This window comes from Oryza sativa, chromosome 5 (genome assembly GCF_034140825.1).
Source record: "Oryza sativa Japonica Group chromosome 5, ASM3414082v1".
Taxonomy (NCBI): domain Eukaryota; kingdom Viridiplantae; phylum Streptophyta; class Magnoliopsida; order Poales; family Poaceae; genus Oryza; species Oryza sativa.
Window position 1 is genome coordinate 21,314,191 of NC_089039.1, and position 23,538 is coordinate 21,337,728.

General features: G+C 43.8%; 3 protein-coding genes and 1 pseudogene across 3 annotated transcripts; 1 reads left to right on the forward strand and 3 right to left on the reverse strand.

The window, feature by feature from the left end:
• Positions 1-46: 46 nt before the first annotated feature.
• Positions 47-6,572, reverse strand: LOC4338886 (embryogenesis-associated protein EMB8). The gene is made up of 14 exons (XM_015781922.3): positions 6,258-6,572; positions 6,076-6,165; positions 5,481-5,548; positions 5,311-5,408; positions 5,093-5,182; positions 4,340-4,462; positions 4,103-4,180; positions 3,745-3,830; positions 2,206-2,254; positions 1,892-1,948; positions 1,416-1,546; positions 1,253-1,336; positions 804-870; positions 47-732 (listed from the first exon to the last, which is right to left on the reverse strand). The coding sequence occupies exons 1-14, from the start codon at positions 6,503-6,505 to the stop codon at positions 256-258; spliced, it is 1,746 nt and encodes a 581-aa protein (XP_015637408.1). The 5' UTR covers positions 6,506-6,572; the 3' UTR covers positions 47-255.
• Positions 6,573-6,973: 401 nt separating this feature from the next.
• Positions 6,974-9,008, reverse strand: LOC4338887 (subtilisin-like protease SBT3.17). The gene is made up of 3 exons (XM_015781892.2): positions 8,717-9,008; positions 8,386-8,483; positions 6,974-7,311 (listed from the first exon to the last, which is right to left on the reverse strand). The coding sequence occupies exons 1-3, from the start codon at positions 8,941-8,943 to the stop codon at positions 7,214-7,216; spliced, it is 423 nt and encodes a 140-aa protein (XP_015637378.1). The 5' UTR covers positions 8,944-9,008; the 3' UTR covers positions 6,974-7,213.
• Positions 9,009-11,270: 2,262 nt separating this feature from the next.
• LOC136356722 (uncharacterized) lies at positions 11,271-13,157 on the forward strand. Its single transcript, XM_066310973.1, has 5 exons — positions 11,271-11,675; positions 11,752-12,010; positions 12,103-12,352; positions 12,443-12,508; positions 12,599-13,157. The coding sequence occupies exons 1-5, from the start codon at positions 11,560-11,562 to the stop codon at positions 13,081-13,083; spliced, it is 1,176 nt and encodes a 391-aa protein (XP_066167070.1). The 5' UTR covers positions 11,271-11,559; the 3' UTR covers positions 13,084-13,157.
• Positions 13,158-16,796: 3,639 nt separating this feature from the next.
• LOC9266195 (serine/threonine-protein kinase SAPK4-like) lies at positions 16,797-23,374 on the reverse strand (annotated as a pseudogene).
• Positions 23,375-23,538: the final 164 nt, after the last annotated feature.

A 23,538-nucleotide genomic window follows, 5' to 3' on the forward strand; every position in this document is an offset into this window, starting at 1 on the left:
ATTGTAAATGTAGTTAGAATAACAAAGTAGTGCAGAGTAGAAGAAATGCAGAACCAGTAAAATACTGGGAAATGTTTAGTAATTCCAACTACAGAAAATTACAGAGGAATTGAATCATTGCATGACAGCATGTTACACCTATATAATTTATTTTCTTAGGAACTGATACACAAATATGAACTGTTGTTGCCAGCATTTTACATACTACACGTGAAACAATTATGTGTATGTACTGTAAGCATAATTGCCTTAGTTTCATAACCGTTTAGCAGGCAAAGAATTCCTGAACTTTTTCCTAAACAAGATAAAACCCAGGGCACCAAGGAAAGGCCAAGATGTTACAAAAGCAATGTAAGTAAGCAACCAAACAGATCTCCCCTGCGATCGAATGAGCTGATTAATGGATATCTTTACAGGAGCAATAGCATCCTGGATTTTATCTATGTTTTGTTTTGGCTGTTCCTGTGATCCTACAGGACCTTGGGCTGGCGTCACATTCTCTTGTGACCTATTACCGTCACACTCATTCTGTATTTCTGTGGCGATTCCATCCTGTTGCACACCAACCATGCCATTGCGGAGTTCCATTTCATTGGAAATAGGATTATCTGAGTCACTATTGTTGGCATCATCATTTGTCACCGCAGTTACCATCCCATCTTCCATGAAATTCACATATGGGCTTTTATCAATGGATGATTCCAACGAAGTGTGCAAGCTGTGTTCTTGTGCCTGCATTCAACTACATGTTATATCATGTATTCATGCTATCGTACGCCAGTTTGCGATTTAATAATCTCTACCTTTTGCCGATGCATGCAGGGGCTATCATGTAGAGCAAGTAGAAACTCAGAAACAGCTCCCACCCACCTACCAAATATTCATAAAGGAACACACTGACTTAATCGCTATTGGATAATAATGTATATTGAAGAAACATCACAAGTGAAAAATGGAGGTGTGAGTGGAAAGCGGATTAAAGAATTGTCTTTTCATCCCTGCCCAATTATATCCCCGCACAAAATAGTATAATTTAGCCGCTTGCACCTCAAAATACATAATTTTTGTGTTTATAAATGTATATTACTTCTACTTATCTAAAATATCCTACAAATTATCAACTACAACTAAAACAAGCTTTCCCCGGTAATCGCAATTCCTTACAAATATCTATTTTCAAGTTTCTTAGACCATGAACAGAAAGGTAACGGTACTTTGTCCTTACTATTCATAATAGGGGCAAACAACATACCACAGCTTTCCAGCAGTTAGCCCTTGAAAAAAGGCAAGATGGCCACCGTTAGGTGCAGTTGCCAAAACAATGTTTTTGTTTGCCCTGAATCACACAATGTGGACCTCATCAATACACAATAAAACTTTAGGATGGTGATCTTTTGAAAGAAAAGTAAGCTTACCTGCATTCGTCCCAGGGAATGGCCTCCCTTGTGCAAAGTGGGTCATCAAGAGCACTGATACAAAGCAGGGGCACTGACACATTACTAATGTAATTTGCACTGCTGCACCGACGGTAGAATGTGTCCACTGTCTGACAAATTTATACTGATGCAAGTTAGAGGCTTACTGGTGTTAAAAGTAGATTAAGAGGCTTACTGGCAGTTCAATTTGAATTTTGCTTATTTGTTACAAAATTGGATTTGATGCACTAGCTTATGGTCAATTCTGATCACATCCCTTTGAAAATCAAAGGTGGTAAATTAATTTGGTCCATTTATGTTTGAACCAAATAGTTGTATGTTGCTTTGCCAGTCCACCTCTACCTTCAAATGTAATTGGAACAGCACAATGCTATTTGATTTGATCTAAGTATCTAACTCATGATATTAAGCAATGCTAAAATATTTAGCAGGTACACTAGCATTAGAAAGAATACCTCATATTTTGCAACCACACAAGTGGCATGACGGTCGAATTCCCTGATAGATCGTGACTGAAAAAATGAAATAGAAGATGATAGGATAAGTACAAATTTGTGTAACCAGCCAATTAATTTAAAGGGACAATTGCTCTTTTGACCCTTAAAAGTAATCTACTGTAGCCTCTGTGAACTACAATATATAACCCTTTTTTATGGAAACTGAAACAACACTCAATACTTTGTCATGGTTCACAGGGAAAGTTCCAATGTACAGTACATACTATATACACATGAGATAATAGAACAACAGGGTCAGTCAGTCAATGTACCTTTCTAATATCTTCCCAGTTAGCAAGTCTTGCCAAGACGGGTTGGTGTCTGCAAAAACAAAATGGGGAGAAAACTCAGTAGTTGAGTATGAAGAAAAAGTGCATTCACCATCTTTGGTTGTCATTACGCAGCACGGGCTTATACTACATCCGTTGCTCTGGATGATGGTGCGAGACTGCTAAGCCTAAACATTTTATCAGGACATTTGCATATTCGGTATATTATGTATCAATTAAATTCATTAACATTGTTAGAAATTACAAAAAGTAAGAAAAATCAGAGTTAATGCAGATGGAAATGGGTTTAATGGTCTGAATGTAAACATGTACTACCTCCGTCCCAGAATAAGTTAATCTATTACTAGATGTGGACATATCCTAATACTATGAATCTAGTAAGGAGGTAGTACTTCAAGTTATTGTCCTCTAATCAGATTATCAGTAAATGGAGTGTACATTCTGCAGTTGTGGCACTTGTACTAGAACTGAAGATGGTAACTACTCGAGAGTTAGTGCTGCAAGAATTTGCTACAAGACCTAGTATCTTCTTACGGCACAGATCAGTTACAGATCACAATATGAAATACCCCGATTACTCCAACTATCACATAACTATGAGAAAATTCCTTCAATGTAGTCTGGACCTCACTAGAATAGTCGAGTGCCTTAACAGTTCAGCTAGCAACAGCTATTTGCTCTTCAAGTATCAGATCACAAGTTTAAGCAACAATTCATCAGAAAGGTCCAAACATTTCCTTAGGGCTCACATGGGATTGGAAACTCATCAGTCACCATCAAAGCAAAGCCATAAGGGAGATGTGGTCTACAGTAAATTTCTCGAGAGTAAGAAGAAATACAAAAAAACAACTGTTCAGGGAACATAAACTTCATATTTACTAATTTAATCATTCTTGGTTGACTGCAAGCAGAAGTTCTTTACTGGACGTCCCACCCTCTCCTCATTCTCTTATTTGATATTTGTCAATTAGTGCTGGTTTCTCTCCTACCACTTAACAAAAAGCCCTCTTGACCCTCCAAATCCCCATAAGACAGCACTTGACGATAGGCAACGAGTAAGACCATTATGTGGGTTCTGTCGCAATGAGCAACATGATCACAAAGCCACACTAATCAAACTGCTTGTACCTAACATATAAACTCTAACCCAGGATACTAGTCTACAATTGTCCACAAGATTGTATGGGATGCAGGCCCTTGATACCATGAGCTCAAGAATAGTGTCTCATCTTGATTTGTCCACAATGAAATTAATTTTAACAAAGATCATAAACACACATTTCAATTGATATAGGCAAGAACTTGGATCTTTAGCTAAAGGTGCAAAACGCAAACCATCATTGCCATTGTATTTTATTTGAAATGCAAATCAAATAAATTGAAAAAGGATTTATTTGATAATCACTAAACCTTGATTAGCACAAACTATAGTAATTCAATGAATAAAGGTTGTGGCAAGTTGTATACAATGTTAGTCTTGTTTAAATGCTTAGCTGGTAAAGAAGCGTAATGAGAACATACAGTTTTGCATATCCTTTCAGACCAATTGCAAGAGCTTTGTCATAACATCGTTGCACAAGCTTGCGCTGAATAAATCTGTTGGTCACCTGCAATATTGATTGATATAACAAAATATTACGGATAGATGTAAGAAAACAATTAAGAAGTATTGGTGTGAAATGAAACACTAGAAGAGGATATTATTTGCTATTTGTTATTTCATTAAGTGAGACACAGCGAAATTGTTAGCAAACAAAAATATAGGTATCATAATGCAAAATTGTGTTTCAAAACAAATAAACAATTATTTATGCATAAAATAATATCTATAGAACCATAAAAAAAAATTCAAAAAAAAAAAAAAACTGTAGACGCTGACCAGCAGATCCCAGGGTGAGCAAATAGATACAGCACCAGCCACAGGGGTACCCTCACCTTCTTCTCCGAGATACTTAACCTAAAAGGGCAACAGATGAAAACAACATAAACAAATTGCAGCTCACTTTTACAATATCAACTACAGTGTATAGCAGAGTGCGTGCATGCGTGGAGTGAGAGCAAGCAAGAGAGATTATGCAAAACAAAACAGAAGATCTTAAGAACAGACAAAGTCTACCAGAATATTGGCACCTATGCTTGTCCCAACAGCAAATAATGGAGCCTGTGGATACTTCTGATGAAGGTAATTGACAATCTCACGGAAATCTTCTGTCCATCCAGCATTGTAGAAGCAATCAGACTGCAAGAATAAATACTAGGTTGAGGAACAAGTACCACCTGAACATTTTTCATCAACTGCTACCAAATTGATGATTCTGGGACATAATTTTCCTGGAGTCAGAACATGTATTCAAGGATTTTCTAATTTCCACATCAGCATCATTGATTGATGGTTTAGGCCTAACACCATTTCACCCATTTTCACTTTCATGCACATATCATGTAATAGACTGGGAATATGGACCACATGGTTCAAAAGCTTAATAAAAAAAAAATGTTCAAGTGGTTCAAAACAGGAATATGCAGTGTCTTTACATTTGCTATCAATCCTAATATCTACCTTATAAGACAAACATGAATCATTCAGCTAACAGAATTTAAGGGAGCACAAGTAACAAATGTGCTTTCCACCATATTTAATCTTATGACACTGGTTAATTAATTGCTTGTCCTCGTACGGAAGGTGCAGATCGACAGTAAGCTTCAGCAATGCCTCTCTCGAAACTTCTGCCCTGTAGTTCATTTTATCATCCTTTTGTCTTTGGACTTTAGTTTAGACAAGCATGGCTATTAAAACCAATCAGTTAAAGCAGATGACACCATCGATTTTTCAATGCTGCATATCACTATAGAATAGGAGGAAACTTACAGTTATGGAGATGCCACCCAGACCCCTATGATTGCCTACAACAACATTCCACCCTTTGCTTGCCATAGAAAAGACCAAGTGCTTCACATACTGCAACAGACAGCTGCATCTTGTTTAGAACAATTAGGGAAGGTAGCCCAAATACCTAAAATTGATTTTATGGAAAATTCCAGATTGTGTTTAAACCAAAGTTTGGTAGAGAAATCATAGGGACTTACAGCAGCAGTAGAATCACTAGTTAATCCAGGTATCACAACAACAAGAGGCGTCGAATCATCCCTAGAGATAACTCCATCACAAAAACCAACATCTTCTTCTGCAACATAGAACTAACTATCAGGCATCTCTAGCCTATTGATCTGAAGCTATCCAACAAAAACATCAGCACCTTCACAATCAGAGGCTAGTAACCAATCCAAAGCAATGGTCCCACCATCGCGAACTGTGTACAGCTGCCTGTGTTATAGAGTTCAATGAATATGGGAAACTAATTTCATAACTAAGAATTTAATAAATATGGCAAACTAATGTCATAACTAGCTGCAGCACCGTTCCAAGTTTAATTTGTAATGTCCAACCAAAACAGAACATGAGTCTCTACCTTATAGTAGCTGATCTTACTGAACTTGGAACTGGAACTCATGAGAATACTAAATACCAATATATATCATATAATAATAAAGGAACAGCATGCCGCAATTCTGCATATACCAGATTTCGCACAAAAGTTTATTGCCCCTTATTTTTATACAAAATGGTGCGCAACAATCATAACTTCATAGGGAAAAAAGGAAGCTAAAACCGCACAAGCATATCCATATTGAGAAGTTTCAAGTGATACCGTTAGGCCATTGAGCCATCAGAACAGTCCATTAACATCTCATACCAATGTACAATCAAACAAATACTCACGTTGGTGCAGAGAGACCGTAGACAAATGCAACGAGTAAATGCACAATTCCAAGACATGAATTTACTCCTACCTCCTATACGTGAACGAAGGGGGTCTCCCAGAGATGCTCAGGAACAGTGTCTGCAAATGAGGGCTCGCAAGCCACGGCGTCGCCAAGTACCTACGCGACCGACCAGCGTTCCCGATGTTAGCGATGACATCGCAAAAAAATATTCCGACGAATCCACACAACTCGGAGTTCTCTCATCTCACCTGCCATGGAGGGAGCGGCACTTGGATGCGACGCGGTGGTAGACGTGGGAGGCGGGGTGGAAGGTGAGCGCGACGCGGCCCCCGCGGAGGCCGCGGAGGAGGTCGCCGATGAGGTGGAGCTCGAGGAAGCGGTACAGTAAGGCGCAGGCGAGGAGGAGGGCGGCGAGGGCGTAGTGCGCCGGCGGCACCAGCGCCGCCGCGCGGAGCAGCAGCTCGGCGGCCGAATCGCCGGCGGCCGCGTTTCCCATCGGGTTGGGGGGGAGGGAGGGACGGGACGGAGTTGGATGCCAACTTGCGAATTGCGATTGCGAGCGATGGTCAGACACGTGAGCCCGTTTCGTCGGTTAAGAAATGGGCGCTTGGTGGGGCCCACCTTGCGAGAGGTATTCCCCACTGTGCGGAGCTGGGAAGACACTGACTAGTGGGCCCATGCGTATTTTTGTCGTAAACGATTATTGTTACTACTTCCTCCGTTTCACAATATAAAACTTTCTAGCATTGTCTACATTCATCATATAATGAATCTAGACATATGTATGTGTTAGATTCATTACATCTATATGTATATGGACAATGCTAAAAAGTCTTACATTGTGAAACGGAAGGAGTACTACTTTTGCGAATGTGAATAACAAAGCAAATACGAAGACAGGGAAGGTCTTCCACAGGTGCAAACTCAGCAACATGAAGACCCAAAATTCTAAAAGAGAATAACATTAGATCAACACATAGTTATATATAGTATCAAATGATCTTGTTATACATTAGTGCATTACAGCCTTTTTTTTAATACTCATTACAAACTTAGGATACAAGCTAAAAGATCATTGTATCCACTGGGGATGTACAGGTGTTGCATCTCTTATTGTTACTACCATATAGTATTACAACCATGCCATGAGATGCACACACCAGAAACACTTGCATTACACTACCTTATCAGCTAGGCCGGTACACTACACAAGACTAAAGGTGTTCATTGTGCCAGTGCCAGCCCCGGGTCCATGGAGCTGGTATGTCTGGCTTGGTACAACCTGAAGAACACCTGGTTGCTCTGCAACAAAAGAGGCAGGAGCCAAATCAGACGTAAGGATACAAACAGAAGTGCAAATGGCCCAAGTACGATTCGCACTATTGGCGACTTTAGCATACATACTTCAGAAACTTAACCAAAATCCAAAGAAATCATGTGCCGTATTGTAATCTATAACCACACGACACTGGCATGTACATTAGATAAGTTTTACTTGATTAATGATAAAAAGAACAGTACACTAAGAAATCCGGTAGCTGCTTGGTCATAGATAGCGTATATGTAAGATCGAATCATGTTAGAAATATAAGTTAAAATGGTATTAATAAAATCCACGGTGAAAAGAAAAACCTTGCATATATAATCCTAGAAAATGAACAGATGCAAGTCCAGTTCATAAGGAATAGGTTTTATTTGCAAATATCTTATCAGTTTGGCAAATACTTACAATAACAGCTAAGAGCATCAGAATTCACAAATATCCTTCAATAGGATTGTTCATACTATATGGGATAAGTAGGATGTAAATTGATACATCCTGGTCTACAAAGGAAATATTGTACTTCCTGGTTCCAAAGTACCAAATATTACATGACAAATATGACTGAAGCACATTATTATGGGGCAATGAAGAATTAGTTATAGTTATAATGTACAATCCCCGAACAGGTTCTTAGTAGCTTACAATCCTATGATTTGTGAGTGTGCACTTAAGCCTGAACCTGGGCTTGTGAGAGAAAAGAATGATTGCTTTCGCAATTATTGCAACGGAAGACTACAGTGTGAAAGAAACTTTGATAACCATCAACATTACCACAGAACATCACCAATCAATCACACCTAAGTCCAAAGATCTAAAAGCTTAAGGATCATACTTAATTTTACTCAACAAGATGGAAGTTATTCAGTACGGCCGCTGTATTACAGATTGACAAATGATACATTTATGTTCCAATAAGAATTTGAGACTCCGATGTTCATCCATTGGTTTGGTGCCAGCCAAAAACCAGATTTATTCCTCTCGTTTCATTTTCCAGATATAGAAGAACGGTAAACGGGCATAATTCTGAAAGAAAAATAGGATAGAGTACTCACTCTTGAGCTCCTCGACCTGCTGGGGAGTAAGTTTTGCAGAGAAACCGCTTGCGGCGTGCTTGTAGTGGTAGAGCACCGCCTCCTTTGCCTTCTCCTCGCTGCAATCAACCAACCCCAAAATCAGCAAATCGCCATACAATCCACACCTCTCAGAAAACCCTATTCCTACCCAGTATCACCACGGTCATATTGGAGCTAATCGAGCCCCCAGAAGGACACAAGTTTCTATCTCAATCGAACCACCGGAATCCAAACTCCTACAACCGGAGCAACATAGATCGCACAAATAGTAGAAACAACCAGGCGGGGGATCCAAATTCCGCGAGTATACCTGCCGAGGACGGGGGCGAGGGTGCGGATGTGGAACTCCTCGGGGTCGGCGTCCGCGGGGCGGTCCAGGTAGACGATCTGCACGGTCGCCTCCTGCGCCGCGGGGGCCGCCTGCTCCGGCTGCTCGGCCGACATGGCGATCTGGGGAACGGATGCTGCCGCCGCGAGGAAGATGAGGAGGAGGATTGGGAAGGAGTTGCTGAGAACGCTCGAGGATTTGGTCTTCATCACCCGTGGATTCCGAGGTCTTAATAGCCGTGATATTCTCGTTCTCTTCCGCGTTATCTTGGCTTGATTTGCTTTGCCTTCTCGACGAAGTTTTTATTTTTCTTCTTCTCCCCCACAAGTTTTTGCAGTTTGGCTTCACAAGGTTTGGTTTATTCTATAAAAAGGTTTTCTGTGTTAGATTTAATTGAGGAAAAAAAGGTTTTCTTCTGGGATAAGAAAAGGGGAAAATAAAAGAAGCTTGTATGATTATGAAGCTTTTCTCGGATTACACCTCATTCTCTTTCATATTATCTGTTTGCTTATTAGGTAGGCAGAGTCACCACAAGAGGAAGAACTTTTTTCAATGGGATAAACACATGGCATGATTTCTCATATTTTTTCCAATCCGTGATAAGTAGTGTGATGGCAATTCACAAGTATTGAAAATATAATGGTTTTGTTTGAAGCCAATGGTAATGCAAATGTGGCAAAATTTCTTCACAATGGAACGAAATTTGACATTATTTTTTTTAAGATAATAAAATATAATCCTGACCTTTGCTCACAGAATTACAGCTAATTATTAAAAAAAAGTTTCAAACATAATCACACCTCAAAAGAAGACATAATAGGGACACATCCAAACTGATAGAGACGCACACCGGTACTAACACCAATAGAAAAAAAATAAAACGCACATTTATTGAATTCTATCTGTGAACCTCCAGCCAAAATTGGCAAAAAGTTGCACAACCGTTCAGTCTCATTGTTTAATAAGCCAAACGGCATATTTGCAAACGAGAAGTATTTGTAAACAAAACTTTTATATACTCCCTCCGTCCTATAATATAACAGATTTTAGAGGGATGTGACACTGAGCCTGTCCAGATTCATAGTCCTAGGAAGTGTCACATCCCTCCAAAATACATTATATTATGGAACGGAGGTAGTATGTTCTTAGCAACCTAAAAGCTAAGGCTGAAAGATAAACTTCAATGAAAAAACAATCCAAAAATCAACTTCAAATTTAAGATTGAAAATTTAAATTTTCGTTGATAAGCATAAGCATAAGCGAAAAGATGAGGCCGGTTGACTCCAGTTTGCGACATGCAACTTTTATTAATTTAGTGTCATCATCACACTTTTGTAGAATAACCTATGATCGAAGCCAATATGTTACACTGAAAAGTACATGCAAATAAGATTTAAATGATATTTTATGAACTCTGATATCATATTTATAATAAACTAAATATGAGCAATATATCTCTCTCCTATCAACAAATTGATAGTTTCAAATTTTACCAAGATTTTAACGCTACTAAGTACTAACAAATGGGTACGTAGAGAACCAAACTACCGAATGACGAAACAAGAACATTAAACTTGTAAATCATTTTATTCCAATAATAATTTGAAGAGCCTCGTATAACCAGGTTCATATACGAGAAGAGTAGAACAGTGTGCTCCTCTGCTGCTCTGCATCTCCCAACGAAAGCAACACAATCACTCAATCAGGGTGTGAATGATCCTGCCGTCCGCTACGAGCCGAGGCAATCAAATGACCGTTTGATCACTACTATCCCAGGCCCAGATTAAGGCGTGAAAAGTCTATGCGAAGGCCCCAGCTTGGGCCCAGCCATCTGGGCCGCTTCATGGGCCGTAGAACAATCCTACTTACTCGCCGAATTTTTTTTATTTATAATTTTTTTTATTAAAAGTTTTACAAAAATAATTTTCCATTTTGAAAATTGACGGAAGGAGTCGCCTACCGCCTTAAAAATCGCCCTCTCAGAGGGCGGCGAAAATGACGTGGCAGACGGCCGTTCGCTCTCGGGCGACGGCCGTCAACGAAATTTGCAGGCGGCCCCCTTGCCGCCCTCCGCTAGGGCGATTTTATACTGTGCGGGGGGCCGCCTGCAAATTGGCGGCGAGGGGGGGCATGGAATTTTGCAGGCGGCCCCCTTGCCGCCCTCCGCTAGGGCGATTTTGTACTGTGGGGGGGGGGGCGCCTGCAAATGGGCGGCGAGGGGGCATGGAATTTTGCAGGCGGCCCCCTTGCCGCCCTGGGGGAGGGCGATTTTTGCCTCTCCCCCTATAAAGCCCAGTCCCTCCTCTGTGAAATTTCATTATATTCACTTAAAAATCCAAAAAAAACAAAAGAGAGAGAGGGGAGGGCAGCAGAAGGGGAGCGGCGAAGCCCTGCTGGTTCGCTCAATTCATCACAGGTATGCTCCCATACATCTTTTGCATTTGTACTAATATGTTATGTTTGAGTATATATGTTGCGTTTTAGTTTTAGTTCCATATATTTTAGCACATCTGTAGCACACACACGATGGGGACTTACTGGTGTCGACGTGGGGTTAGTGCAACTTCGCTGCGTTATAAGTTTATCAGTCGTCTTTTTTTTTCTTCACATAACATGTCTAATTCCGATCATGTTTATTGCAGCGTCGTTACGCTCACGTCCAGGTGAGACGTGGTTACCCGGACTTCGTGTTCGAGTTTGACCGTCTCCAGCCGAGCGACGTCATCTGGGAGCCGTACACAGAAGAGGCCGTCGCTGCGAGAGCACCGCTAGGACTTTCGTCCTTGTGCACACGCGACCAGGCTTACTGGCTCACCATCCTGCCGATGGTGTTCGACATTTTCGTTGAGCCTCACTGCCCGCAGCGTGTGATGAGACAGTTCGGACTTAGGCAGGTGTTTCCGGGCAACGTGCAGCCGACCGTCCTCCCTGCCGACCACTCGTGAGTTCGGATTGTTCATTTCTAAATTTTTATGATAATTACTTCATTGAGCCATATAATTTACCTCTCTTCACAGGTTGACTCGACGGGGACAGCTAGCAGGCGCACTTTGGGCTCCACGTGTACAGCAGTACGTTGACGACTGGGTGTTAGCTACAGAGGAGGTGATCAACGAGCTCTTCCCACACACGGAGGAGAACTACCGTGACTACCTTCGTTGGTACCTTCCTCGCACTCGTGCGCGTGTGACCTTCACTCCAGACGCCCCAGAGCCGCACGTTGCCGCTGTCACGGACGCGTATCCCACGCACCGTGACCGAGACTACTTCGTGGCGGTACATCCAATTTGTATTACTTCTTACAATTATTTCATTTATCTTGCATAATATAGGACAACTACTGAATTTGTTATTTCCATCTTGCATAGGCTGATGCCGCACGGGATATCAGTGCCGATATCACCGCAGTCCAAGTGAGGTTGAACAGAGGTTTGCACTTGACTGACGTTGAGCAGAGGGTGACCTTCGACCGGATGCAGGAGAAGATGCGTGCGGTCATGCGCGTCTTCTCCTGTCGCAGCGCCGTGGACGTCGTACCTCCAGCTGGTCCGGTACAACCACGGCCTCGCGCGCCTACCGTCGGAGCAGGACCTCGACCTACGGCACCTATTTCGCACGGTACTGCTCAGCCCAGAGGTTTCTTAAGTTTTGTTTCTATTTTTGTACGAAAACATCACCCCGTCATAACTTGATGATCCATCCTCGCAGGACCTCGTTTGCCTTCGAGCGCCCCTAGCTTCGGATCAGTGCGACCTACAGCACCGGTTTCGCACGGTACAGTTCAGCCCAGATATTAGTTCATTTTTGTTTCAGCTTTTGCACGATTATGTCACCATGTTTTAACTGCACGTTTCCTCATCGCAGGACCTCGTCTGCCTTCGAGCGCGTTCGCAGGCACGACCGGCGCTTCCACGAGCTCCGCAGGGGCGTTCGCCACCTCTTCGGGCGCGTTCGCCAGCTCTTCCTCTCACGGAGCGTCGATCTCTCGCCCACACGGTACTTTACTTTTTATTAATACTGTTAAATACCTGTACGAAACTGATGGTCCTTGTCCAGCAGGATTTGCAGCCGGGATCTTCGGTACTGGGGCCTCTTCGTCTCACGCCGGTAGGACTGGTCCTACTAGCCAGTTCTACGACGACGACTTGCACGGTGCAGACCACCACGACGTACTAGGCTCCTCTCAGCTTGGAGGAGCTCCAGAGGCGCACACTCAGGAGCAGCCAGAGGTCACACCTGTACAGGCAGGACGGGTTGGCCGTGCCGTACTCCCGGACCGACTCACGTACTCCCACGGGCACATTAGGGCGCAGGGTAGGAGGGACAGGGGTAAGAGGCCTCGTCAGTAGTGTTCTACCTCTTCAGTCCTTATGTGACCGTTTCTTTTGGCTTACAAACTTGTAAAGCAGTACTACTTTTGCTATTACTACTGCAGTACTACTTGTGTTTGTCTCGTCTACATAGTTCTTTTCATTCATATGGTGCTAGAACAACTTATGCTCACGACAACACACTTTCGGCGCTGCACGGTAGTGTCAGATCCAGTAGCGCGCACAGTCTACAACAGCACACATGAAAAGCGGCAGCTCGAGTTATCACTATCAACTTTCGGCGCTGCCTGTTTACATAAAGTGAATCACGCCCACGCGTGATCGTCTTGTCACATCTAATGAATAATGTATCTCATTGAGTTCACATATATTGCAGTGAAAACGACGCTATATAATTGACAATCTGAAGGCAACCTCTTCATATCTTCTTTCCCACTAGCACACAACACACGAAAATGGAAGCCTATTTATTGGTAATACGTAATCTAGATTTGAGATTATGTAGAACATTCTTCACTACAATTTTACATTTTGGCAGCAAACCAAATATGATCAAATGCAATTTTACCTTACCAAATATTTGGTCGTGAAGAAAAATTTGGCACTAACAATCCAAATATGCCCTAAAAATTAATAAAATATTTGTACGGTAACAAAATATTTGTACGGTAACAATCCAAATATGCCCTAAAAAATAATAAAATTGTATTTTACCAGTCTTGGAGATTTTAATCTTGTATAGTTTTCAATATAAAAAGATTTGATAACTATTGATATTTATACAAAAATATAGAGCACAGTACAAAATCACCCTTGCGGAGGGCGGCAAGGGGGCCGCCTGCAAAATTCCATGCCCCCTCGCCGCCCATTTGCAGGCGGCCCCCCGCACAGTACAAAATCGCCCTCGCGGAGGGCGGCAAGGGGGCCGCCTGCAAAATTCCATGCCCCCCCTCGCCGCCCATTTGCAGGCAGCCCCCCGCACAGTACAAAATCGCCCTCGCGGAGGGCGGCAAGGGGGCCGCCTGCAAATTTCGTTGACGGCCGTCGCCCGAGAGCGAACGGCCGTCTGCCACGTCATTTTCGCCGCCCTCTGGGAGGGCGATTTTTAAAAATCGCCTTCCCAGAGGGCGGTAGGCGACTACTTCCGTCAATTTTCAAAATGGAAAATTATTTTTGTAAAACTTTTAATAAAAAAAATTAAAAATAAAAAAAATTCCTTACTCGCCATCGAAATCTCGATTCGTAGCCGAACGGATTACGACTGACGGGGGTCGGAGAAGAAAATTCCGAACCCCCACCAACCTTCGCAACCACCTGCGTGGCTGCGTGGTTTCCCATGGGCCATGGGCCATGGGCACCGAGGAGGTATAATCCTGCTTTGGTTAAAGACCACAACAGAGAGACTCCTTAGCTGGTTCAAGTGTCTCCAATTTCCATCGGAGGAGGTTACCCATCGGACGTCTAATAAAAAACGAAATATCGGCCGCCTCTCACAGCCCTTAGTAGCAGCGCACCTAGCACTACATTTAAAGCGCAAGAGCATGCAGCTACATGTGCTAGCCTGTGTATGCAGCATGTACGGCTACTAGCACTATATTATAATGTACACATATATTTTTATTCTTTGAACTCTTTTCTCTTAAAATATATATTTGATATGTAATTTGATTGCATCATTAGATTTGTTATAATAAAATCTTTATAACAAGATCTCATATGGCTATATTTTGATATAAAAAACTACTGAAACATCATGAAATGCTTATTGCAACAACAGCTATATGTGACATTTCAAAAACCCATTGCAACAAAAAAAAACTTTAAAGTGCAACATAGTCCATATCTAATTGAAACATTTGTTTCTCATTGAGTGAAACACTGAATTTTAACAGTAGAAACATATATATTTTTTTCGTCAGAATATAATCATGCAAGATTTAATAACAACAAATATACCACAATAATCGGATCATGAATCGCATAATTAGTTTGGAAGAAAAATAGTTTTAAAGATCATGTCTCAATTTGCATGTTCCTATATACTTGCATGCAAGTTGTGCATGCATACGGCTGAGTAAAAGTAACTTGGAAAGAGAAACCAGGAAAAACACCAGGAAAGGTAAATCAATTTTAGACTAGTATAGAGGAGGAAGCTGGCGTCCGATGTTTGTCTTCCCGTCGGACGCGCGACACGAAGCATTTTCCATTTCCATCTGGTGTTCAGTTGCCCATCGAGATATTAATGCCATCGATAAAAGCAACTTCCTAGTTTCTAGAAATGCCATTGCACAAGCCTCTTTCTCCCAAAAATACCATCACCGTCAATTCAACACCATTACAACCGTTATTTTTTTTTAACAATGACCATTTTCCCCTCAGTGCAGAATATACCCAGTTTTTATGGTAAAAGAAAAAGAGAGATGAAACAGTGAAAATTTCTAACCCTAACCCTAGAACGATCCTGATCCAGGCGGCTCTCCTAGCGGCAGCTCGGTGCAGGGCTCGGTGACAGCGATGAGGCGTCGGTCCACGGTGGCGGCATGGCGGTCCATAGCGGCGATGGGGCAGGACGCGGCGAGGAGGTCGCAGGCGGCGGTGCGGCTATCCATAGCGGCGATGGTGCGGGGCTCGGCGACGGTCCACGGCGGCGGCGCAACGGTCCACAGCGGCCGCAAGGGAGAGGCGGGTTTCTAGCGGCGGAAGCCCCCACCGATGGCTCCGTCCCTGCTCCTCCTCCCAGAGAATAGCTACTGGACCTCGGAGTGGAGATGGCACCGCCGCCGTACTCGCCTCACGAACCAGGAGCAATGACATTGGCCTCGGGGTTTCTTCTTTCTCTTTGTGCTCGCTTCCCGCCGATGTCCAGTGGTAGGTTAAGTTTCTTTTGGATTTCTCTTCCGATGCAGAGATACTGAGTTGCTGCCTCTGCAGTGGTGTTTGCCAGTTGCTCCTCCTCGTGTGGAGGTGCAGCGCGTCCGGACGAGGCGAATGTGTGAAATTGGTTTGTGAATTTGATTTATGTGAATTTAATTCTAAAATAATTTGATTGATAGCAAAATTGATGTCTGTATTTAGATGCTAACAGAAATATGGATCAATGCAAAATAATGTTGTGTGAGCAAACAATGCAAATGATGTTGTGTGAGCAAATGGTTGCCTGGGGTAAAATTGTCTTTTCATACAACTTAACGGAGAGATGTTAATAACAGTTTGACTGTGATGGTATTTTTGGGAGAAAGATGCAATGGCATTTTTAGGAAGATGCTTTTGTCGATGGTATTTCTGGGATTATGGTGCTTGTCGATGGTATTTCATGGATTTTCTCTTAAAAAATAATCTAGGAAGTCGGTCGATCCTACTGTTCATGGTCATGCCAACCATGGCACCGACCATTTTGGATGGACCTGAAAACATGGTAGCGATCTATCTTCTTTAGGCTTTTAACCAGGCAAAAGCTATGTTGATGCACAGATGCACTCCAAAGAGTACTGCTATACGTACGACCCAGTTGTACAACGATAGACATGCAACCATAGATCAATTAAAGGAGAGCATCTTCATATGCACTGTGGCCGTTTACAACTATTGATCAAATCCAATCGTACGTGAATCGGACAATTGGGTCGTATGCATAGAAAAATTTCACTCCAAATTATCCAGATTATTAAGAGATGCTTTGCCGCACACAATGGAAAATCTCTTTATCCAAAAGACAATCGGATGGATTCATGTACAAAACATCTCTCCTTCAGAGTGAATCTTAAGATCACACATACATATTCGACTAAAATTATGTTCCAAGATGCAAAAAGGTATAATTTAGACTACATTGTATCTGCAGCCAGAATTGCATACAACCTACCAAACGCAAACTACATAGCGATGCAATTATCAACATGCCCGACCTTACAAGTAGCACCATCTAGCCGATGCTAAGTGCTTTCATATTCGGAGTTTCCTTCTCTTGGACCTCCCTTAGAATCTTGTCACATTCATCTTCCTCTTCCTCGTTCTCTTCTGGCCCCTCCTCCTCTTCCTGCATTTCCTCTTCATCTGATCTGTAATCAATATAGCCATCGCCGAATGATTTGGGTATTTTCTGCGCTTCTTCCATGAAAGTCATGATTTCTCCACTAGTTTGGGCTGAGAAAGTAGGGAAATAGTCATTCTTTGTGAAGTAGATAGATTGTGCCTCTTCTGTGAGCTCCCTCGGGAAATTCTTCAAGAACCATGGATGGTTCTTTATTTCCTGCATGGTGATTCTCTATACAGGAAAAGAAAAGAGCTCATCGAACTTGAGTTCTAGAGTAAGACCACAGCTCGATATGGCTCATTCACTAGTATGGTTTACCACATGCCATAATTAATCACCACATGAAAATAAAGTCACTTATGGATATCAATATGGAAACCGAGATAAATGTTAACTTGCGTTCATTACCTTCGATGGATCACTGACAAAGATTCGTGATATGAGTTCTCTGCAATCAGTAGATATGTGGACTTGCTGTGGTATCTCATATTGAATTGCTTTTATTAGCTGCAAACGAAGATAAGCCGCCGGAATTCATGAGTGTAAACAAGACCGCAAATATATTCACAGAAATGCCAATGAAATATATCCATGAGATTATAGGACTGAGCTATCACCTTGACGGTCTTCATAATATTCTTGGGATCATCCTTGTCTTCAATGAGTAGGCCCCCACAAGCATGACATAGAGAGTAACCCCACACGACCATACATCTGCAAGCTACAATATAAAAATACACTTGTCACTAATTAATTAACTGTGCTGTCTAAAAAACAGGATGTCACGCCCAGAAATTCCCGAATAGAATTCCAAGCAAAATGTGCATTAAAACCCCCGTCGAGGACCGGCCGGGGTACACAAACGACAAAGTCGACATACAGATCCACGTCTTACAAACATTATAAAAGTCTTACATAAATGCAGCGGAAAATTAAAAGATAAATGGAGCTAAGCCTTGACTTGGACTGCAGCGGGAACACCACTCCACATGCATCCTCGACAGCACGGACGAAGCCTACTCCTCGGAGAACCCACCATCTGACACGCACTCAAACTCTGGGGGTTTGGGGAAAAATAGAGCAAGACTGAGTACAACCACCGTACTCAGCAAGTCATACCGGAATAGAGGGTATGATGCAGGATATAATTGAAGGACAGCTTGAGCGGTTCATTTGCATAAAGCGAGCATTTAAAGACGGTAGTTGAAAGCAGTAAATCAGTTGTAATAATTACTCAATATTAACCATCCACTGTCCAACGCTACACCACGTTGCAACAGGCCCCACCATCCACCTGAACTAATCAATTCCATTACACTAGACTAGGGTGAGGCTAATCACGGTGAATCTGGTTGACCGCTCATAACCGCGGGCACGGCTATTCGAATAGTTTCACTCTGATCAGAGGTGTACAACTGTACCCACAAGACACAGCCCCACGACACGTTTCCGTGTGCCGACATGCCACCACGACATACCGGAAAGAGGCCGTGACAGGACCCTTCGCATAACCCCCTCTAGCCAAGCACACCACACCTCAGGTTTCACCCCCGTCCCCAGCGGGCAACGGGCAGTCCCCTCTCGTGCCTAGGTGAATCCGGAAGCGACAGAGGCCGTCGCAGGGCCCGCCCCGCTCCATCACGCACACCCTTGCCTGGATGAGTCAACTAGAGGAAAGCTACACTACAAGCCCAGCCGTTGCCCACGCTGGCTTGTGGTAAGTACGAGGAATTCTTCCAGGGTTTCCCGCGAACCGGTCCTTAAGTGCCATGGGCGCGACCATCAAAACCATGCACCCACAGCCCACCATAAGGTATATTTTAATTGACTAACACCAGGACGGCGGCTTTAATCCAACACCAACACTAGAACCTGAAGTCTATGCATTAATGTGATTTCCCCCACGGTGTGCTAGTTGAACTAAGCATGGCTAAGCAATCCCTAGTCCAATCTTTAGTCATGTTATATCCCAAGCTAACAAAGGAGCATGGTACAAAAGTAGCATGGCTGTAACAGTAGGTAAACATCCCATAGTATCATTATAAAACAATGCAGTATTTAAAGGAAAACGGTAGAGCATTTGCAATATAGGATCAACATGTTCAAGTGACAAGCATGACTTGCCTTCTCTGCTGCTGGAGGAACCTCGGCGACTATTTCAAAGTACACCGGAGCGTCGGGAGAGCCGGAATCTAAGCGACATACAAAGCAAATAATACAAACATGCTATAAGACTACTAAAACAGCGAACAAAACCATTTTTAATGGATTCTATGCACTTTTCTTGATTTACTGAGACTTGAATGGGCTTAAACGGAGCTCGGATGAATTAGATATGAATTTTAGAAGATTCGCTGTGTTTTTACTATAACCAGAAAAATCCTTAATTGATTTATTGCGCAATAATTAAAATCCCGGGGAGAGAGAGGGCGGCGTCGACATGCGGGCCCCACTTGGCAGTGACTCGGGGGGAGGGCGGTCCGCGGTGGACCGGGTCCACGGACCGGGGAAGGAGCAGCGCACCACGTGGTGCACACGTGGCGTCGACACGGCGCACACGTGGCGGCCACATGGCAGCCACGCGGGCGGCGGGGTTGGATGGCCCCGATCTACCCGAGGGTAGATCGGACGGCGGCGGGAGCGCGTGGCCGGCGCGCACGGGCGGCTCAAGCCGGCCCGGCGGCCATGGCGCACGGCGGCGGCGCAAGGCGGCGATCAGCTGGCGGCGGTGTCGTGGCGACGCGGACGGCGACAGCGGCGGCTAAGCGGTGAGAGAGAGAGAGAGAGAGAGGAAGAGGAGGAGGGGCCTCACCGACGACGATTGACGATGGCGAGCGACGGAGGGCGATGGCGACGACGGGACGAGCTCCGGAACCACCTAGCGAACACGAAGAAAGGGGTTAGAGAGAGAGAGAGAGAGAGGAAGATGGAAGAGGGCGAGGACGCCGGCCGAAGGCGGCAGCCATGGCGGAGCTCACCGGCGCGCGGTGCGAACGGGGTTCCCGCGGCGGAAAGCGGTGGCGGAGAGGCAGACGGCGTGGCCCTTGGGCTTGCGAACCCGACGGCGGCAACGGCACGGCTCGGCGCGGCGGCTAGCGGCTACCGGAGCGGCGGCGACAGCGGTGGAGAGGAGGGCGACGGCGCTAGGGCGATAGAGGGCACATGAGAGCTCGGCGAAATGGAGAAAAAGAGAGAGGGGAGAGCGGGGGTGCTTTATATAGGCTCGCAAGGGTTGATCGTGGCCGGGATGGCCGCGATTTCGCCGGTGGAGTGGGGAGAGGGGGAGAGGAGAGAGAGGCGGGATTCAAAAATTGAATCCTGGACGTCTCGAGCGCGGGCGCGGGCGGGAAAGAGAGGGAGTGGGCGCGGGGAAGGCGGGCGCGGGCGGCGATGTGGGCAACGTTGCCCGGGAGGCACGGGAGCGAGGGGGCGGCGGTGGTTGCGGGATGCGCGGCGGCGACTGGAGGTTGGGGGAGGACCCGACAGGTGGGCCCCACTTGTCGGTGACCCTGGGAGAGAGGAGGGGGGCTCGGGCGGCCGGCTGGGCCGTGGCCTTCGGCCGGCCCAGCGGGGAGGGGGAGGAATATGGGCTGGCGGCCCATTGGGAAAAGGAGGGAAAAAGGAAAAAGAAAAAAAAAAGAAGGAAATGAATTTTCCTGGGATTAAATACTGCTTGTGCTCGTTTTTAATTGGTTAAAATTATTTCTAGAGCTTTGAAAATTCCACTAAAAATCTTGTTAGCATATTTCGACATGTAGAACTCAAGAAAAATTCCACATGCCAATTCTGATTATTATTTGCATTAATTTATTAGGGTTTCTCTCTTGCTTTTACACTGATATTTTCTCTAGGCGATTTATAAATTCAATTTAGGCTTGGGAAAAGAAATTCAGGGTGTGACACAGGAGTACCATTGTAAAGTAAGAGATATATCTTCTATCTGAGTTTTCAATTGGTGATAACAAAGTATGCAACCAATCAGTTAAATCATTACTAAAAGTTCATTTCAGCCCTGCAGTGCTTATCTTTCCAAAACTGTGTAACTGTACTATGAATTAAGAGATCATAGTAGAGTATAGCACACTAACGCTGGTTGAACTTCTCTCTTGTTTACAACATTACTCCAAAATCATCTTCAAGAAGAATCTAACATGCTATACACACAGGAACTAAACCTATCTCAAAGGGAAAAAAAACAATGACAAGGTCATCCACAATTTGTCAATTTTAGTTAGTGTAACTAGTACCATGATTCAATCAATAGTAACTGTGTTGAAACTAGAAACGATATCATACTCTGTAAGTCAAAACTATTCTTGTGATGAAAGCACATGAACGTATACCATTATTCGCATATGGCTTGCTAATGTGATGGTTCTTGGTACATCAAACCATATCTGTGCAATAGTCTAGGTTAATTAGGCAATGCCAAAGTGCTTAGAAAGTAATAATTCTATATCTAAATAATCAACTTGTACTTCCAGTTCCAGGTTTTTGCTGACATGGAAAGTATTAATATGCATGCCATAATGAAAGGAAAATAAGAAAATAAGCCATATATGGAACCAAGATAAATGACGTGCTTCTGATAAATGTTACCAAAGAAACATCAAAGTACATATCATAGGTAAACAAGAAGCTATTTAACTCACCTTCCCATCATACTCCTGGAGGTTTAGTATCTCTGGTGCAATATATGCCGGAGTCCCAACTGCTGATTTGGGCCTTGAATGCAACATTGATGACTGTTAGAAATGGCAAACAATTATTCCTGTTCAAACTAAAAAAGAACTAAAAGCATGAGCAAACTCTGAATAATTGGAGACAACCTTGGAGTACCCAAAATCACATATCTTCAGGCGCGGAGCTGCGCTGCCATCCAAGAGAACATTCTCCAGCTTCAAATCTCTATGGCATATTTTCTAGAAAGTAGCGAAGATGGTTGCAATATTTAAGCATTTTTTCAGGTCCCACTCACGTTATTTGAGAAAACATACTAGCAGTTTCTACTACACATACTACAGAGCAACATGGAACATTAGATTATTGAATGTGCTGATAAGATAAGACCAATTTATTGTTTATCCATACCATGTGATGGCAATAGCTTACACCCCAAATCAATTGCTGGAAGAAATATCTGGCCTGCATTGAGTAGAAGAAACAAACTTTAGAAGCATAAAACTTTAAAAAATATTATTGAAATCAAAACCAGAGATTATATATTGTGACCTCATCCTCACTAAATCGCTCAAGATCGACAATCCGATCAAAGAGTTCTCCACCAGATGCATACTCCATCACGATTGCAAGATGTGTATGAGTTAGGATCGCCTGTGCAAATTGAAAACAAAGCATTGTTTATTTTGTTCCACACGGCATGGGATTATGAGAGAAAGGAGTAAGATCAAAAGGAGATCAAACTTAAATGCACCCATAAAACCGAGATTAAACCATAAAGTGATTAGAATGAAGAAGAAACATGGTACATTCCACAATTGTCACCTTCAAATAGAAAACACATCACCAAAACCCATCAAACTAGGGAGGAAAAAAAATACAAAATCGAATCCTTACCCATTCAATATTCATGCTCAAGAAACTAGTAAATCATGGCATAGCAGACAATTAACCCAGACGGACAAAACAATGAGTGAACAATCCCTGACTATCTGCTCCTATTTTTTCTAAACCAAAAATGTTTGCTCCTCATCAACAAGACAACAATAGATACACACCTCTATGAACTGGATGATGTTTGGGTGCCGCAGCGAACGGTGGTTGATGATCTCCCGGTACGCGCTCTTGTTAATCTGCGCAAAAACCAATCCAAAGCCCCATCAGAACAACCAAATGTTGGCCACCGGATCCACACGAGCAAGACCCACCAAACCCCAGCCTACAACCCCAAAACCCTATTACGCTAGTGAAGAGGGTAGAAGGACTCGGACCCGGTGATTGCCGCGTGGGATGGTCTTGACGGCGACGAGCTCCCCGGTGTCGCGGTTGCACATCAGCCGTGTCACCCCGAAGTTGCCTGACCCGATGCTCCGCACCTCCTCGTACGTGTCCATGCCGGCCGGCGCACGCGGCAACACACCCGCACCTACCTAGTGGGGAGCTGAGCACTCTGATCTGTCTCTCACGCTGGGGGAGGCCACCGCCACCGCCGCCGGGGAGAGGAGGAGGAGGAGGAGGAGGGGAGATCGACGAATCGGTGATTGAGGGATACAGGTGGAGGCGGCGTGTCGCGTGTGTCGCTTTGCGGTGCATGGCGCGGCGTGCCAGGAGCCTGTGTGCCTTATATATAGGCACTGGCGCACTGCGTGTGGGGGCCACTGTCACTGCCATTGGCGTGTATAGGAAGAAAGACGCCGACGACCGGTTCTGTGGCACGACGAGTACACAGCAGATGCTTCCGAAACTGCTACTGTATGCAA

What these genes read in the sequence shown, in the direction of transcription:
- LOC4338886 (XM_015781922.3), bottom strand. Translation starts at nt 6,505, where the DNA reads ATGGGAAACGCGGCCGCCGGCGATTCGGCCGCCGAGCTGCTGCTCCGC. An exon ending in CCTTCGTTCACGTATAGGAG is followed by an intron (nt 5,549 to 6,075) that starts GTAGGAGTAAAT and finishes TCTATAACACAG; the next exon opens with GCAGCTGTACACAGTTCGCG. An exon ending in ACTGGGAAGATATTAGAAAG is followed by an intron (nt 1,949 to 2,205) that starts GTACATTGACTG and finishes TCATTTTTTCAG; the next exon opens with TCACGATCTATCAGGGAATT.
- LOC4338887 (XM_015781892.2), bottom strand. Translation starts at nt 8,943, where the DNA reads ATGAAGACCAAATCCTCGAGCGTTCTCAGCAACTCCTTCCCAATCCTC. An exon ending in CTCGCCCCCGTCCTCGGCAG is followed by an intron (nt 8,484 to 8,716) that starts GTATACTCGCGG and finishes GGTTGATTGCAG; the next exon opens with CGAGGAGAAGGCAAAGGAGG. An exon ending in GCAGGTCGAGGAGCTCAAGA is followed by an intron (nt 7,312 to 8,385) that starts GTGAGTACTCTA and finishes CTTTTGTTGCAG; the next exon opens with AGCAACCAGGTGTTCTTCAG.
- LOC136356722 (XM_066310973.1), top strand. Translation starts at nt 11,560, where the DNA reads ATGGTGTTCGACATTTTCGTTGAGCCTCACTGCCCGCAGCGTGTGATG. An exon ending in GTCCTCCCTGCCGACCACTC is followed by an intron (nt 11,676 to 11,751) that starts GTGAGTTCGGAT and finishes CTCTCTTCACAG; the next exon opens with GTTGACTCGACGGGGACAGC. An exon ending in ACCGAGACTACTTCGTGGCG is followed by an intron (nt 12,011 to 12,102) that starts GTACATCCAATT and finishes CATCTTGCATAG; the next exon opens with GCTGATGCCGCACGGGATAT.